We start from the raw sequence: 19,722 nt of genomic DNA, 5'->3' as shown, positions 1-19,722 counted from the left end.
GAATGTTGTGACTAGAACTGTGCAAATAATTTTTTTTGGTTCTGTAGAAATTCCAAAAAAATGTTGCTTCAGGTCAAACAAAACACTTTGTTCAACCCAAAACAAAATATTTCATTTAGATTTCAAGCATTTTTAATGTTTTTAAATTTTAAAAATAAAAGTAAAGGACATTTCAAAACAAAAGGATGTTTGAAATTGAAAAGTTTTGTTTCAAAATATCAACATGAAATATTTCAATTTTTTTGTATATTTTAAGTGGATATTTGTACCAAAATAATTTGGCAAAATCTACACAAGTTTGTGAAATGTGGAGTCATGGAATCATATGGTGTCTTTTTTGTTTTGTTTTTTTTGTTGGTTGGTTTTGTCAAAACAACATTTTAGTCACAAAATTTTCCCCAGTTCTAGTTATGACAAAGTGGATCCTGGAAATGCTCTCTTTTCTTGCTAGTCCCTCACAGACGTTACTACACCGTACTCCATGAAATACAATAAACCAAGGGCTCCTTCACATAGCTTGTGGTTTCTAAACCTACAACTATAACGTTTTTCTCAATTGGATATAAACTGGGGAGAGAGGGGAAGTGACATTACTTTTGAAGAGAGGTAAAGTAAGTTAAGGAAATGCTTCCAGAACAAAGTGAGCAAATATGGAGTGAGCAAAGTGAGTAATATGGGAAGGAGAGTTCTATATGCATCACATTCTAAACACATAGTGGTTGCTTTTTCCTCTTAGTTTCTGGATACAGAGATCTTAATGTATGATGCATATAGAGCTCTCCTTTCCACACTATTTGAACTGGGAACTGGGAATAGACCCCAATAGAGTTCAGACTGTCTACCTATGTAAACCTCCAGAAGACACTGTGAATAATTTACAACAGCAATGCAGTGCTGACTCCCTGCCTTCCTATATCCTTTTCTATTACTTCCCTATCAATCTTTTCCACATGTCTCAATAAGTCTGCAGAGTAATGGGAGGGAGGGAGAACCTTCAGCTCTTTGGAGATGGATTTTTGGGAGAATTAGCCTGCAATCTTTGTTTTTTCTTCTGGGAATTGAACAAATAGCCAAAAAATAAGGTAGGCCTTTTTTTTCTTCTCCTAAAATTCTCATCCAATAAAGCATTTAAGCATGTGCTTAACTTTTAAGCATTATGAATAGTCACATTGTCTTCAGTGGGATTCCCATATGCTTGAAGTTTAGCATGATGCTTAAGTGCTTTGCTGAACTGGGGCCTAAACTTGGAAATCAGGAGAAAGGAATGCAAGATAGAAAACGCTGGCAGTAAAAGGTGAATAAACTATGGGGATCTAAAAATAATAATAAATATCATAAATAATAATAAAAATAAAAGCTAACAGTTTTTTCCTAGTAGCATTTTTCCACCTTCTGATTTTTCCCACTTTAAAATTCCATGATGGGGATGGAATTAAAGAGAAATCAAGCTGTTTGGTTTTCCAAGTGTAAACAAGATGCTTCACTCCATTGTTAGGGCTTGTATATATTACCACTTATATTGGTATAACTTATGTCACTCAGGGGTGTGAATAAGCCACTCCCCAAGCAACACAAGTTACACAGATCTAAGCACTGGTGTGGACAGCGCTAAGTTGGTGGGAGAGCTTCTCCCACCAACATAGTTACCACCACTTACGGAGGTGGTTTTACTATGCTGATGGGAGAGCTCTCACCCCTCAGCATAGAGGGTCTTCACCAGACATGCTACCGCAGTGCAGCTGCATTGGTGTAGCGCTTCTAGTGTAGATTAGACCTTAGTATCAGCACTTAAGAACTTCTATAGACATTGCAAAAGATGTATGGTCAGTAAGGAAATGGTATACAACTAACTCCTCTCTGCCTTTCTTTTTATCAGACAAAAATCAGGATTTTCTAGAAATAATAGTAATTTATTTGGCCCTCTGATCATCCCAATTTCTTGTAGGCACTGATTTGTAGGCAACTGAACATTCATATCTATGCAAAATTATACCCAGTGCACTCTGTGTTCTGAGATTCCATGTCCAAGGTTTTGCCACAGAATTGTACTCCAAAAACTAACTGGTTGTTGCTTTTTTTAAAGTTTCTCTCTCTCACACGTGAATAAATCTTTAAGAACATTAACCCACTGTAAATAGATATATAGTTATCTTCCTGAGTCTGCAGGTAACCTGAAACAATAACTGGGAAGATGTAAACTGTTGCCATCTTTCTCAATGGGTTATTATTTGATACCTAAAGATCAGGGAATGACAGAGAACAAACACATAGACACACAAATGAACATAAAGCAGCAGATGATCACTTTATTAAATTTAACAGTAAGTGGGGGCTGACCAGGCATTAACTGAGTCCAGTGAGAGGTTAAATGGGTTCATGCTATAATGAATGAGGGTTGCCTCCCCTTAATCATGAGTTTGGCTCAGTACATTGCTGAATCCCACCATCTTCCCCTTGTGAGTGGGAATGAGGTCGCAGATGAGGGAGCTCACAGTCCACCAGTACCCCCTGGAGTCTGTGCTCATGTTTTTCATGGGAGCTGGGCCCTTAAAGCCTGGACTGGACACAGCTGCAAGTTGTAACTATATTGGACTTTTAGTTACCTCCACCCCTTTAGGTGACTTTCCTTACTTTTCTCTCCACCTACCACACTTCCAGGACGCTGTGTTAAAAGCAATAATAACAAAATAAAAACTCATCGTCCGACATGTTGCTAAACTTGCTCAGAGGAAAAAATTCCTTCCTGATCCTAAGGAAGGATCAGGGGATGTCATCAGACTCACAGCAAGCCTGGAAACCCAGCTGTGACACACCTACACCTGCCAAAAGGCAGGTTGAATGGGGAAGCTTTCAACAGTAAGAATGGCTGCTAGGTCCTTGGAATGCTTAAAAACAGAGGGGATGGGAAATTTGGTGGAACCAATCAGCTCCTTCATTTGCCACTGAATTAGCCAGTGTGTGACCAGGGTAGGAGATTCCATGGCAGCTGTCCCAGCCCCAACCCATGCATGATCCCTACATCCATTGTGGGCAGGTAGAAAAGAGTAGGAGAGGGAACCTAAATACCAGAGGTCAAACTGTCCCTCTGTACCAGACACCAAGGATGGCCACTCCCCTACCAGTCTGATCAAACACACCCCTGCCAAAATAGAAGGGATATTTTAGTAGGCAAAGCAGTTAACGTCAATCCAATGTGCCTCCCATGTTGTTCTCCTCAGGTGCCAAAAGTCTTAATTGTCTTTTTACTCAGTACTTAAAGCCCCCAGCCTTCTCCCTGATAACTTCTCTGTTGTATTTACATGTTGTCAATAAAAAGATTTTCAGTGTGCATCAGAAACTGAAAAAGTGGGAACATGTAAAATAAATTAATGTAATATTAAAATAAATAATCTGGAGGTTATTGTAATGATTGTTTTATTCATTTTCACACCCAATTAAATAAAAACCTCCATTTTTTTTAAACTTAAAAGATGTTATCAATGGCCTGGTAACACTAGACTGACAGAGAAATCAGGGGCTTTTCAACAGAATTTAGCACCCACTTTCTGCAGAGTACATAGATCATACATTTCATGCATCCAAATATTTCACATTAAAGTAATTACTATTCTAGATATTTTTAATGACTGATACTTCTTACAAATCTAATACTTTTCTCCTCCTGTAAATGTATAGTTGATATCACACTGCCATCTGGTGACAAGTACAGCAATAGAGAAATAATTGGGAAAAGGGATCAGAGTATTTCAAACCATATTAGAAAAATAAATTTTCACTTGGAAAGCAAAATCTATTTTTCTTGTTTGTGAATATTTGCTTAGCATGCAAAATTGAGTAAATGTTAAATGGTTCTCTCATAAATAAAGCTGTTAGCTATCCTATTTGAAATACAATTTCTTGTATTTTACTGAATTTAATATGAAAATTATATAAACTTGTTTCAAGTTTAAAATTTGGAATGAAAAGCTCCTAATGTAAGTTGTGGAAAGAAGAGTCTGTAGTGCTACTTTTCCAAAGACAGATTGTCAGCCTTAACTTATGACTTTAATTTTTGCTAGTTTGCATCAGAGCCTTAATGTTCTTTTAAAGCATGTTTCTATGTCTGTGTCCTGCTGGTGTCCTGGCTAGGTGAAATTGCAGTGAGAAATGTATATGTTGAAAAAAGGAGAAATGACTGCACTGAGAACATTCCCAGGCTGATCATGCAAATTATCCAGTAGAAATAGACCTCAGCTCATATTCACATGTGGTCAATTTTTTATTTTCTGCACAAAAGCCATTGGAAGGTACATATTGTAAGGATCACAAAGGCACAGCATGTTCCAGGAGTGCCCTGGCATGCCGCTAACATGCTGCTTCCATGGAAGGAGTGGCATAGAACTGGTTCTGTGACAGCTGAAAATGCCCCCATTCCAGATGACTCACAGTTGCTTATTTAAGAATATTTAAGTCCCCTTTGTTCTCCTACAGCAACACAAAGGGGATTCAGCATGAGCTAGGATCTGGCCTCTGATGTTCTAATGTGTCTTAAGCTTCTGAAACCCATCTTTTCTCTGATCGGACAGATATTTATTTTTTACAACCTGTTTAGGATGTTAGAATTGTTGATGTAATTATAGTCTTCAAGGCGTTAAATCACCTTTGTAATTCCAAGAATTCCTAAATAATTCTTGTTTCCAGTTACACTTTTAAAGTGCACAAATATTTCTTCTCTATTGAATATCTTTGATAGAACTGAGTGAGTAGTGCAAATGCCCCATAATGAACAGGTGTTTGGTTCAACCTTGTTAGTACCTTTTTGTTTGCTTCTCTGTGGACATTTGTCTGAATGTTTTTTGGGGTTGTGGGTGGCTGTTCTGTGTGTGAATATCTGAACTTACATGTGAACAAGTGTGTTGGGTATGAATATGGGTATCCACTATTCACACCAGTAATGTTTCTTCTCTGTTTATAAAGTCTCAGTTAGCCAGTCAAGAAGCAGAAATAATACCATTTGACTTAGGTAGCCAATAACACACCACAAATAATAAAGACATAGTGGATAATATAAGAACCATCTAAGGATTATCTGTTCTCATAATGTATGTTGAAAAATTATAAATAATGTTAGTAAAAGCTCATCTGTTTGTAGATAAGTCACAAAACAAAAAAGGCCTAAATACATTGTATACCTTTTTGCTAATATAATGCACCTAGCTTTCCTTCCAAAGAAAGTCTCCTAGGTCTTTGAGGTTGTGCTGGATGGAGAACCTGTTGTTTATACATATTCACTGTATTTTGAATTGCAATCAGTATTCAGAGAGCATGGCGTGAATATCTGCAGCGTCAGGATTTGCCACACCACGACCACCTGGAGAAGCGCAGTCCATCACCACCTTCCTTGTCATCTGAGAAGATGAGCAGTTCAATCAGCATGAACACTTTTTCTGATGGCAGCACTCCTGTAAGTACAGTTTCTCTCTTCAATTACTTCTTTGCTGGGTTCCCCAGTAGGCATTGATATAAATGAAATGTTCAAGTCAGGTGAGAAGAGATTTAGGATTAAGCTGTTGACTAATTACAAAGTAAAAGCTTTTACAATGACTGAATTTCATGGTTTCTCAAATGTGCATTAAGGCAAATGTGTTTAAAGAGGTAAGATTGCAACTGTGCATCAGACCTTTTTCCCCAGAGCCACACGTAATGTTGATTGTTAAGCATTTTAGGTGATTAGCAGCTGCTGAAAGAAATAGATTTTCATTGATATTTTGTTCTCCTGAAGAAAGTATTAACCCTTAGTTAAGCATATCCTCAGAGTTTTGTGTTTGCATTCTCCATAAGAAGGTGGGAAAACTTTGTTCTGTTCTGCAATATAAATGTGATTCCTATGCTGTTTTCTAAAAGGGAGATATATAAGCCAATTTAATAATCATAAATTATAGCTGGTTTTGGAAGTAATACTTGTGTCTCTTCAGGGGAGTAAGAAGTTGAATAGCAACATGAGATTTTACTCACCTTTCTAAACTGTAAATCAGAGATCAGAATGCAACATTTAACACTCAGGAACATTATGGAGATTGTGACCATTTCTGGAACTTTGGGAGCAAAAATAAATGAATTGATCATACTGATCTATAACCCATTTCAAATCTGTGACAAATTACATAGCTTTTGATATAACTTTTACTTAACTGGTTCAGTGTGAAAACACAAAAAATACAAATAGATTCCAAAAATATGCAGGAGGTTGCAGCCTTTCATGCCATGCCAGGCCTTTCAAATTGATCAAGGCAGGGGGCATCCTAACTTTTGGCTGTAGCATGTCCCTTAATTAGTGAAATGTGTCATCCTTACTGCACAGTATGTATTAGTCAGGTTTGTTGTATATTGGTTATTGGGTCATAGGGACAGTAATTGATTACTTCAAAATTCACTATTAAAGACTGGAATACCAGTTCTTGCATACCACAACAAGCAGATGGAAGATTCATCCTTATATGTGGATTGATACTTGTAAGTTTAACCATGACTAGATTGGGTAAAAATTTAAGTCTGGAAACCAATTTACATTAAGGTCTCCAAGACTCTGAAAGTCAAGCAACAGAATTTGATATAAAATCTGCTACCTTTTGCATAAATCTAACAAAATAGTATTAAGCACACAGCTCTTCTAAAGAGCCCTTTTTAGTTTATCAACTATATTGTCCAGATAAACTTAAACTAAGTAAACTGTTTCACTATGGGAAACAATTTACTTGGTTTAAGATGACTTCTTTGACACTATGGTGGAATAGGTTATATTAAACTTGACAGCATTCAATAAAATAATACTTTTTAATTTTTAGATGTTTTCTATTCATAGCTAGAGGTCACTTTCTTAATATGAAATCATACTGTAACATTGGGTTCTGAATGTAATATAATATGCACTAAATGGGTTATGATTATGAAATAAATGTAGATCTTGTTTGTGAGACACTGGAACTTGATTGGATATTTTAAATACTGATTTCTTGATCATGCTTTACTATTTGCTGAAATACCACAAGAGGGCTCTCTTCTCCCACACAGGAACATTTACTGTGGTTTAAATATTTAGGTGATTTCATTTTGCTGTGGTGGGGGGTAACTTATCTGGAAAACTACTTGTAATGCTTTCATTTATTTCAACAAAATGAGCGCATTTTGAGTTTTATTGTCTTATGTTGAAAATGAAGGTTGGACACTGTTACTTTTTTGGTTATTGTTTTTTAAAGAAACACTCCACTTCAGGAATGCCAGTCCTCAGTAAGTTTGCCAAACATAGATTAAAAAGGAGGAAGTCATTTTCTTTGACTCTGATAGTGCTGAGTCTCTTCTATTGTCTCCTTTTAAAAAACACAATCAATTTTTTGAAGGTGAGGGAGTAGCTATCTATTTTAGGTATAGTACTTATGAGGCCCCAATTAGCAAAGTACTTGAACATCTCACAATCTTTTAATATAGTTATTCTATGGTGTAAGAAAATGCTGTTAAAGAAACTATCAAGGAAAAGGGAAGATCCAGGCTGAAACAGTCTCCCCCTTTCTCTTCTTACTTATTTCCCTTCTTTGCACCTCCTGTTGAAAATTAGACATGAAAGAGAGCAGAAAAGAAACATAAAAAGAACTGAAAAATGTGGAGGGCAGCAGTCTGATGAAAAGGCTGCATAAGTGCAAAAAAAAAAATGAATGCAAATGCACACACAACTGATCAGAACCTAAGATGTGCATTTGAGACCGATCATCCATGCATTGCCCCATGTACACTATACATATTGCAAAGAGGTACATCGAAAACATGTATAAGCTGAGCGAGAATGACTATGGTTGAAGGAACCTCACTAGGCTTGATTCAGATACTAATTGGAATTTTTATTTGAATTCTCTGAATTCATCATGGTATTCCTTTCTTTTGATCTCAGCTAGAACCAGGAATACAGAAACACAAAGCAATTATTTAAAATAATCATTAAGATGTTATGGGAATTTTAGGGAAAAATTATCAGATTAATTTTTTCTCTAAACCAGCTCCCTCAACCTTAAGTTACTGGGTTGAAATTCTCTTCAGTCAGTCATATCACAACTTTAATTTCTAGTGGGTTTTTATATGGTTTTTTTTTTTTTTAAAGGCTATTTGATTTTCATGAGCTGGGGAAAGCTAGTAAAATTGAATTTTGCCTGAGGCCAGAATGATGTGCCTGACATGTAATCAATCATTTGATCACTAGTTATTGATCTATGGTGACGTGAACTGTCCTTAACTTGCTTCTGATCATGCAGTATTTGTATGTATTAGGCTTCAGCAAGCTGTTGCTTAGACTAGTTTGCTGCAGATTACTATATTTCAATTCAGAGACAAAATGTACCTGTGTCGCTCTGAATCTCAGCAGCTTGATAAACCATTGATTAAAATGCTTTCAATTCCATGCAGTTGCACTTGTTTTACATTCATGTTTTCAGAAATCTCTTGCTCTAAAGGTGAAGCACTGATGTGAAACTCATGCTATAGAAAGGGAACTGTTGGACTGATGAGGAAACTCTTACAATCTTTGAAGAGAAACATTACTTTATTATCACTGCTCTTGCCAGTTTACATGTATTTATTTCTTTGCTTAAGAAAAAAATGTATATAAAAAGTGTATGTGTTGACTGCCTCCTCCAGCCCTCATACATTGCATGTCTTCTTCAGCTGTACATTCTTTGAGATAGTATCCACAGTGGGCTGTGAGCTGGCTACACATGCAGATTGTTAAACAAATAATACTCTTCCTCCTCAATGAGCCAGTCAGCAGGCTTTGTTTATATGGCCTTTTGCCACTGGAACGAGGGTTGCTTGTCTCAGTGACATTTCAATACCATTGCCTGCAGGTGTGCCCTTGTCCTTCCTTTGGCTGGCTCATAAGAAGCAGATGGTACAAAAGCCCCCCATTTATTTTTTTGGACTGCTGACATCTTTACCGTCATTTCTTTTGGCACTAGGGCTGGATAGAATGACAATTAATGAGAGTAAAGACATAACTCTAGGGTTTAAGAGTTTTAGTCACAAGTAATGTTAGTTAAAATGTAAAGGTTATAGGTAGTTAGAAATCCAACTTTTTGTAATTAAAGACTGTGCATTTTAATGAAATTGTGTGTGCGTGTACTTCAAACAATGCAGGTTATTTACTCTTCATACAAAATATATATGTGAATAGTGCACATGCATTATGAAGAGAGGATATGTTAACATTTTCTGGCATGCAATGATTTTGAAATCACAAACTATATAACTCTTAGTTCTTGGATGTATGCAACAGCTTATAGTGTAAATAATTTATGCGGCTTGATACAGAAATATTTTGAACAGTTTCCTGTGTACTGGATATTTTTATATTTAGTAGTATCCTTTGTAGTATAATGACCTCCCCCATCATCAAGAAATCTATTTAATTGGGACTCCTATCAAATCTACAAGTTTAATTTTAAAGTCTTACTATGCATCCATTTGTCTCTAGCCACAGCACAAAAGACATTAATTTAAAACTTTTCACAGTGGAAAGCAATAATCTTCTCTCTACCAACATAAACCCTAGAAAGGAACATATCAGAAGTGTCTGAAAAGAAACTATATCCACAGTTTAGACTCTGTCAGGAAAAGAATTGCCACTCCTGCCCCGCCCACTGAAAGAAAGAATGTTATGCTGTTTAAAGGCTAACAACAGTCTCTGACGGGCCTGATTTAAACCTAATGATGATAATGGTAATGACTGCTGCTTAAATAGAATGATAATTCGACTCAACTGAGATGCCTTCAAGTGGTACATACATGCTAGGCCAGGGCTGCCAAGTGGGGCAGTCGTCAGCTGGAGATGGGCAAGCAACAGGCCTCCATAAGGCAGATCAGCAATGTCGGCCTTCTCCCCAAATCACAGCTTTTACTCTTATAATAGATTCTGTTGAATTGCGGTTGCCACTTACTTCGGAGGAAAAGCCATCCTCAGTGGGTCTCTCCATTAGGCCGTTTCTATATTAAGGACCAAATTCATAGTTGTTGAACCATCCCAAGTAATTTTGGTCGAAGACCATGGTTCTGATTCCAGCTATGGTAGAAAAATAAATGTACTTCAGAATATTTTTTAAAAATCAGACCCATTTCAAAACCTCCAGTGTGCAACTAAAATCTTAATGCTGTAATCACTGGACTCTGTGCTGATTTCTGTCCTTTCCATTTACAGAACGTTACATCATATTTTACAGCAGAGCTTTCATATAGGAGAATGCATGCTTTAACTTTACACTACATTTGCATTTTTTTAAAGAAATCCTTAAGATACTGAAATTATACGCCTGCTAACTTGCAACTGGGCAGTAAGTGTTGAATATAGATTTCAGATGTGTAGTAGGCCTCCTTCTTGTCTGCCATTTAATATAACAGATTCCATCTTAATACAAATAAATCTCTTCAGAGTTACTCCATAATAAATGTAGTATTTCTGTAATTGTGTCAAAGTCTGGAATGTCATTTTTTAGAATTTTGCAAACAGACAAATTTTTGTTACAAAATTTAATCTAATTTTGTAAATTTATGTATTCTTTTTTAAAATCTCATGGTTAAATCACCATTCCATTCACAGTTCTTACGCCAATGTGATTCCATTGACTTTACCTGTTGTGGTGTCTTATGCCTGTGCATGGTAGTAAGTTCCCATCTTTATGTGTAATATTCTTCCTGTCTTTTAGCTGCCTCCTTCTCCAAGGCTTACTTTAGGCTTCGGCAGGAATCCTTGTGAGAGGATCCCACCAAATTCTTCCAGGATGACTGTGTATAGGCTCTCATTAACAGCACTATTACTATATAATATACATGTCCTTGACACTTTGCTATCCTTCCTATTCCAGGAGGTGGTTGCTATCCTCTTGCCCTGTGAAACTTGCCAGGAATGTAGAAAACTCAATCTGCCATTGGGGGAAAATCCCTTCAAAAAATGATGATCAGACTTGCTCTGAGTATCATCAGTATTCTACTGCCTGCTTCAGATATCTTGCCCCAATTGTTCCAAAACATATGGCTTGATCCTGGTCTGACTGAAGTCTGGTGACAAAACTCCCATTGATGTCAGTGAAGCAAATTTCAGCCCATACAGCCAGTCAGAAAGCCTAGAGGGATCAATGGCTTAAAGCCTGAGAAGGCAAGGTCGGTGCACCTGCCTCCCTCAGAAAGGCTTCTGACTCTCCTTACCTTAATTATCTGTGTGAGATGTGTTTCCTGGAAATTAAGTCTCTTAATAAGAAACCACAGGTTTTGTTGAAGAGATTGCAGACACGTTCAAAGCCTTCAATGATTATAAATTACAATCTTTTTAGCATTAACATTTGTATTAATGAGTAACATTTGGGAATTATAGCCACAAACTCATTATAGCCATACAATTAATAACTTTAATAGGATACAGAAGAGTTCATAACTGATTTGAATGCTAAAATAATACATTGGGTGGGATATTCAAAGGATCCTAAGGGAGTTATGTACTCAGATCGCAGTGAAATTTGGTGGGAATTCAGTGCCTAACACCCTTGAGCCCCTTTGAAAATCCCAGCCACTGTTAGAAACAATTTTTTTTCTGGGTTTAAGCAGAATAGTGGCATGTTGGGGAGATCGCTTGAAAGAAGGACATGGGAGTAGAATTAGGAAGGAGGATTTTCTACTAAGACTTTTCTGTCATAAATCTGTTTCACATTCTGATTAAGAGCTGCTTTTGTCAAACATGGAAATGTAATACTTGATTTTTTCCCCTTACTGTTGGGATAGGACTTACCATTGAACATCTGACAGATTATTGTACTGGAAACACATCAATAATGCTTGTGTAATCTTCTAATTGAAAAAAAAATATTTAGCAACAAAATACAAATTAAAATTGTTAGGTAAAAAAGGCAGTTATCCTTAAAATAACATTGCATCTAAATAGCTTGTTTCTCTTCATGGCAGAAACAGGTAGGTAAACAGTTTATTTCTATGCTTTGTGGCTGAAAATTCTGCATTTTTCCCTGAAATAGGCAGTCTAATCTGTAAATATCAAAACTTCTTTGTTTAAAACTGATTCTTTCTAAACATGCAATTAAAAAGTTAGGGCTTGATAATGCAGCTCCTGTCCACACAGGTGGACTTTATTCATGGGAGCAGTACCTAGATAAATAAGATTAGAATGACTTTTAATTACCCTTCTGGAAGCTTGTCTCTAGGGGTAAATGTGTTCCTAAAGAGGCTAAACCTTTTATAAAATTTTTCTTTAAGAAAAATGTTAGTGCCAAACACTCTCACAAAAGCCTATCTTTATATATAGTTGAAGTTGTGACCTGTTTTACTGATGACATCACTTAGTGTCATGTGGCTCTTTAAATAGTTCAGCCTCAAAGACAATCTGTAAGAGCCACAGAGAGCCTGCTGTCTGCTGTGATAATCCTCAACAGACAAGCAAAGGCTGGTGTGATCTGTCCAGAGTTTTTCACAGCATTGGTGGGGTATCCTGGATTATTTGTATTTCACTTTAATTTTAAGCACTGGCATGGGAATGAAATAAATTCGCATCTTTGGGCAGAAGCAGCTTGTTCTGTGCATGATTTTAAATTTGTTGTCTGGAATCATATGTTCCATCTCAGCAGCTGAGTCTGTGTTCTACAGTTTCTATGGAGGCAAGTGACAAAACTCAATCTACAGACATTCCAGTCTCCACCTTTTTGTAAATGCGTCAAGATTTCTGCTCTCCAGTCTGTAGGCCTTTTCAGACTACCTCTTGGGAACTTAAAGGTAACAGTAGCCCTATTTATTCTTATGCATGTGATTCTTCAAATTAGTTAATTCTACTGAAGAGCAGCTTACGAATTTCTCTCAAATCAAGTCAGAGTAAACAATTCTCAAATGGGCAAGGTTGGCGCTCTTCAGTACCATGGACAGCTCTGGACAGCACACAATCATATGGGCGTGTGGCCAGGACAAACATTCTTATAAAGTAAGTTAAAAAAAATTCCTGTTTTAATTCCCCAGTGTGTTTACATGCAGATGAGTTTAAAACAAAAATGATATGCTTTCTGCAGTGTCTGGCATTAAGGATTTCTCTAAAACTCTGAAATAAGAGACAGTAGGTTTAGTAATTATCTATAAGAAATAATATAAACATTCACAGACTAGAATTTAATAATTTACTGCATTTTAATATAGCTGAGTTTCCCATTTAGTGACTTTATTACTGCCTAGAAATACTTAAAGGCATGATTTTATGCAACAGAATAATGCTTCCTCTGATATTTGTGTAGACATAAAAATAATTTGCTTTTTGGAATGGTCATTTCTTAGACATTATACATAATGGAATTAGTAGAGGCTACAAAAATAGAATTTAATTTTTATAGATTTATAGGCATATTAAGGGAATTTCTGATTCATAGTAATTGTCCAATTTAATATTGTCAGTTCTTTCACTTTTCTTTGTGTTGCGGGTAGTAACTTCTAACATTATTGGTAAAAATACAGTATTTGTTTTAAATTAACACAAGGCGTCTATGTGAACGTATGATTCCTAATTTCTTGTATAAAAATATCCTGGGCAGTAAGAATATAGTGGCCAGTGCTTGATGATAGTTCTTCTGTAATAGAACAAATAGAAAGTAGGAGGAATGTATTTTGAAAAAATAGTTTAAATGGTCAGATAGAATGGTCCCAAACAATCAGTGATACAGAGAATAGCACATATATTTATGCAAAATCTGAGTAGTCATGGTCAGGGTACTTATCAGACCAAAATATCCAATTTTGTAACTGCTGGCTTTTTGCACAGATAAATCCATTACATTTACTTAGAATTTGCAAAATAGTTTGCCAAGATTTTTGTAGCAACTGGAAAAAAATTAATTTGTAGAGCAGTTGAATAAAATAACGTGCAATTTCCTTTTCCTCACTAGAAGTGTGTATTTATATTTTAAAATTTAAAACAGTTATGTGAATGCAGTTTTTTGCTAGGTAGATCCCACCATTCAGTGTGTATATGTTCAGTTTCCTTTGCTACAGGTTTTGTAATACTAAACATTTTGAATAAAATTCCAAGCATAGTTGCCTACATACTTACTACTTTGCGCATAATATATAATTTAAGAATAAAATTACTCTGTCTATTTTTCCATTAAAACGTCTGTCTGTGTGGGCGTATATCTTCATATATAAAGTCAACTATTCAGAACATTTACTATGCCATGTAAAGACTTTTGTAGATGGAACAAAGCAAAAATAAAGTCAACGATGTTATCATCTGCTACCTGAAAGTTATTTAACTCTTTGGTAGAAGTTGACATCTCTTTCAAGTGCTGCCAGCTGTTTAATATTAGTTATATTTAAACATTGATTCATATGTTCATGACATGTTCTCCTTTGTTATATATCTTGTTTAATACTTGTCACCTACTGTCATCTGAGATTGCACCTCAGCACTCAGCTGTGGGAAGCTTTAATGTAGCTTATTCTAAAAAATTCTGTGCAGCATCTTGCATTTTCTGTATTTTATTTGTGTCACCAGAAGTTTTGTCAACCTTGGGGCTTAAAAATAGTAATTTAATCTTCCTAATATCTTATATTTATAAGTTATGTCTGCATTAGTATAATGATCTTGGCTTTGTATACCACAGTGCAATATTACTTAGAAGTAGGAAGCAAGGTCTAGGGTGAAATCCTGTCTCCCAGGAAGTCAAGGGCAAATCTCCTCTTGACTTCAATGGGACCAGGATTTCACCCCCTAGAGTTTAAGCAGGGGACTGGGAGTTGGGATCTCTCTTTAAACGCTTCAGAACTTAAGTCAAAGGTAATGCTTTAGAGGGAGGAATACCTGCAATTATTTCCATTTCTTCTTTGTGTTTCTGCTTTGACTTCTGGATTCAGAGAATTTTTTTCTTCTGCATCTTTTTATAATCTCACTACTAGACACCCATAGTTTATTTCTGTATACTGTAAGCTCCTCAGGGCAAGGACTTTCTTTTTTGTGTTTGTACAGTGCCTAGCACAACAGGGTACTGATCTGAATAGAGTTCTTAGGCACTATCACAATACAAATAATAATAAAAAGAAACTTCATTGTCTTAAAGGGGATGTTCCTTCATTACATCAGAAACCACCAACTAGGTTTTTTTTTAAGTGTGTATTTTCACATCCAAAGTGAGGTCAGAAAGTTATAAACCTTTTACCATCTGTGGTTTAAGTACAAAATTTATGGCATGTTGTCTGGAAGTTTTAAAGAAGCAACACTCTCCTACCTTCCCCACCCTCCTCCACACACACCCCTATTAAAAGAAACCACCTATCAGTCAAAATACTTGATTGAAGGAATGTCTTTATGGCTCACTACTGTTCTTTCTTCTTACAGTGATGGGAAATCCTACACAAAAACAAAGCTCTTGTATGTCCTGGTCTAAAGCAATTTAAATAAAGCATTTTCACTGGGAGTCTGCAAACATGCAGGTGATACCGTATACTCCTATTTAGAATTTTTTTGGTAGGTCATTGACCCTGTGATTTTCTGATAGGTTGTCTCAGCATTCCAGCTAGTGGTCTCCCCAAGATGCAGTTATGTAAATTATATAAATTTTAATTCCCATCAATTCCAGATGACTAGAACCTACTAGAATTATAGAATTATTACTGGAAGATAATATTATATTCTAATATAAATTATGAATACTAATAATCATTTAATATAGAATCTTAAACATTATCTGACAGGTTTTAATGCTATAATGAGTCACAAATATATGTAAGAATCTCAAAAATATTAATTAGAAGAATTGCTTTTTGTATATTTTGCAAATCAAATCTTGCCAGAAAATTATCGGTATCTGTGCCAGAAAAGTCCTATAATTAACTATTTTACTCTGGAAGCTGCCTACATCTAAGGAATTATTATTATTTTACTGTTTATAATAGCACAGGCAAGTATCCAGGGCTTCAGGATACATAGCCAAAGAAGTTTATAAATGAGTAACAGACATTACATAAAAATGAGTGTGGAAGGGGGAATAGAAAGACAGCAGGGAGTAGCTTGGATGACAGGATTGGAGTTAATACAATGTAGTAACTGAAAGTCTAATTTATGTAACTGCCTCCTATGTGTTTTTATGCATTTATGTGGTCCCATTGATGTCACCTAGGTTCCTCACATGTAAAGTTGAGTACATATGTAAATGTTTGCAGGTTTCAGCCATACTTTTTACATGCAGGGGCAATGAACTGTCCGTAGATGTGGTGGGTATTCAGATATTTAAACAATAACTATCCTAACCAATTTTTTTATTTTTTTTTTACATGCAAAGAGATCCTGAGCGTAACTGTGGGGAATGCTGTGTATTTTGTCAAAGCAATTAGTTTAATGTATGATTAGGGGAGAAAATTAGGAGGAGTTCCTTTTATTAAATATTTACCATTTGCGCTTAATAAAAATATAATATCAAAATGTAAATCTTTGCATTTTGCTCTTGAATAACATGTCTGGATGAAAACACTATTAAGATCAGAAGAGAATTCCAGTATCAGAATGAAAAGAGCTTAATTAAAAATCAAATATTTGATTCCTCTAGGAGCATTTATGCAGGTGTGGGCTATAAGATAACATTTGGAATTATGTGAATATGAAAATAAAATGTAATTTTCAATTGCTTTAACTTGCTTAGGATAATATAGTACTGAATATAAATAGAGTATATTCACATGCCATATTAGACTTCTGGTGTTATCTTTTAAGTGTGCTCATGTATAAAATTGTACACAACTTCTTATACATATAATTTATACTTATGTGATGTGTGTGGGAGTGTGCACACGCGGTATACTAGTCACTTGCCAAAGGGCTTTTTAACACGGTAATGCAAAATTATCATCTCCATTTTTTTTCTGCAGTAGTGGGATACCAGTAGTTTTATTTTCTTTGTATATATAGTGAATGTTGAGTATTGATATGGTTAGTCAATTTAGTGTATTTCAGCTGAAGTCAAGGTCAGTTTAGAAGTGATTTCAACTGAAGATAAAATGACTACCAATGCACTCTTAAAATTTTGCTTTAGTGGGGAAGTTAGGGTTGGAAGGAAGGTAGTTTGAGTAAAAAGTAAAACATAAAACCCTCTGTGTATAAAGAATACATGTTGTCTTGAATGGGACACTGGCCTTTGTAACTTGTGACTGGCATGACACAAATTATAGTTTAGTTGTGCAATATTTAGGAATGGTGGGCCTGATTTTTCAATGGTACTGATCCTTCCGCAGCTCTTTGACTTCACTTGGATTTGAGTGCTATGAACCTCTGAAAATCAAATCTGGTATTTCTTACATATCCTGTTTATAAATCTGAATTATAACTAGAAATGTTGCAACCGATTATGTAGTATCTAGTTTATATAATGTGAAAACCCCAAGACTTTCTAATGTGTTCCTTCCCAAGTGACCAGGTCAGTCCCTTCAAGGATTAGTTGATTAGTTATAGAGAAACAGAGTAGAAAAAGCAATGGACTGTTAAAAATGGGTTTCAGATTAAATATCTCCAACCAGTGTTTAAGTAAGAGTTCAACATCTAAAAGTTTCAAAATCCAAAAATTTCACAAGATCATTAAGTAGCAACTATTCTGTTACTTTCTGATACAGTAGAACTTCAGAGTTATGAACACCAGTTACAAACAGACCTGGTTCCATATTGCTATGTTTACACTGGCGGCAGCAAATTTGCCACCGCCAGATCGATCTTTCATGATCGATTAAGCGGTCAGTGAAACCCGCTCAATCAATGAGGGAGTCGACTGAATAAGTCCACCCCCTCAACTAGCGTAGCGCTGAGCCACAATGTGAACAGTGCGCAGAAGCGGTCGACGGGAGTTATGCCAACTACTCTGCGTGCTTTGCGTAACTCCTGTCGACTGCCGTCGAATTTCTGGGTAAATGTGAACAAGCCCTATGAAATATGTGTGTAATGTGCTGTGTGGCCGGGCCCTCCTGACCCTCAGGATTCCCCCCTTTACAAAGGACTCTCAGCTGTCGGTTTTGCAGTCACCCGTGCACGTTTATTTACAGTGCACACAGTCAGCTCCCCAATCGCTGCCCCAGGCACTCTAGTGGCTCAGAGGCTTAGGGTTGCTTGCCCCTCCTGGCCTGCAGGCTGACTGATTCGCAGTCCTCCCTGCCGTGCTTGGCCACGCCTCTCTCTCCTGGTTTCCTGAGCTGGCCTATATACCCTCCCTGGCAAGGTAGCCAGCTGTTCCCCCTTTGCCTCATTAGTCAGGACTCTGGCTTAGCCTAATCCGTTCGGTCAGCTGTTGCCTGTTCCCTTTTTAGTTCTTGGCTCCGCTGACCTGTACTGCCTCAGCCCAGCCCACTGGGTTAGGGGCGATAGAGGCAGCTGAGAGCCCCTCTTCTCTGCAGTCAAAATAATTTGCTGGGATTAGTTTCTCCCTCCTTCCACCCTCACAGGCTTCAAGGATATGCAAGTCTACACTGCAATTAGACACCCATGACTGGCCTGTGCCAGTTGACTCGGGCTTGAGGGGCTTGGGCTGTGGGACTGTTTAATTACAGTGTGGACATTCCAGCTCAGGCTGCAGCCCAAGCTCTGGGACCCTCCCACTTTGCAGGTGAGGTGGACTGCTGTGCAGATTTGTTCTGACAATCTGGTATCTGACATGAAATATGTCCTCGCAAACTGCACAATTTTCAATTTTCTTTTCTATTTTTCCAACACTTGGTCTCCTTATGGTATCTTTGTAGTGGTAGGAGAAGAGAGGACAATCTTGTACAAATTACTCATGGAGAAAATATCTTTCAGAATATTTTTTTCTTTGTGGCAACTGCTGTTGCAATTTATTTTTTCTATATGTTGGGTGTGGTGAAAGGGAATACATAATTGATCACCTCCAGCTCCAGGTGTTTTGAGACCAGCAAATTTCAATTTGCCTGAGGTAATTAACTCCACCAGCTGGAATTAATTATAGTCTGGCATTACATTAAAAAAAGAAAATCTGGTTAACAAAATAGGAAATGTAGTGGTGGTTAAGTTGGCCAGCAAGATTTAAATTTATAAAATCTGTGTAGTAGTGGTGTCTTTTAATATTTGGGGAAAGCTTATTAAAATACTTCTTATAATATATATCCAAGGAAGGTTCAGTCCAATTATGCTAGTTGCCATATCAACATTCAAATGTGGTTGCATCATTTTGGAAATGTATATTACAAAAGCAAGTGCATCTCTTTAAGTGGATTCAGTTTGCATTTGTCCCCAAAAGGGAGAGAGCTATTTATTTCTGTTCTTAAGAAACGTATTAGGATACCATGGGATATTCTGAAAAAAATGTTTATTTGAACATGAATAATCATTTTTAGCTTCTTCTCTTCTTGTTATGCATTTCAGCAATAACATTGTAAATGCTGTGCTGGTCTTCATGAGGTTTCAAATGTATTTAAATAGATGCATTTTTTGTGTCAGCTTGAGCGCTTATATTCATAGAGTAACTTCTTAAGGTCAAAAAGAGTTCACTATTCAGAAGGAATTTTTTTTGCTAGGAGAACATGCTGAGCAGTTCGTCCAAAGGAATACATTTCAGAAGAACAAAATGTGTAAAGTGTTTTTATACATTTTTTCTGAGTACCATAAATTGCTTTTATGTACAATGACAATATATAAAGTATTACAGTTATCCAGCTCTAAAGAACACAGGGACATAAAGGCAG

General features: G+C 36.4%; 1 protein-coding gene across 1 annotated transcript in view; it reads left to right on the top strand.

The window, feature by feature from the left end:
• Positions 1-19,722, top strand: part of IQCJ (IQ motif containing J) — a 325,729-nt gene that overhangs the window by 188,740 nt on the left and 117,267 nt on the right. The window contains exon 7 of the mRNA XM_067543069.1: positions 5,293-5,443. Within this exon, the coding sequence (XP_067399170.1) occupies positions 5,293-5,443 (151 nt within the window). The remainder of the gene's footprint in view (positions 1-5,292; positions 5,444-19,722) is intronic.

Source organism: Emydura macquarii, unplaced genomic scaffold (assembly GCF_026122565.2).
Source record: "Emydura macquarii macquarii isolate MOO-44397 ecotype Brisbane River unplaced genomic scaffold, CSIRO-AGI_Emac_v2 contig_18, whole genome shotgun sequence".
NCBI lineage: Eukaryota > Metazoa > Chordata > Testudines > Chelidae > Emydura > Emydura macquarii.
This window is presented reverse-complemented; position numbering and strand designations above follow the sequence as displayed.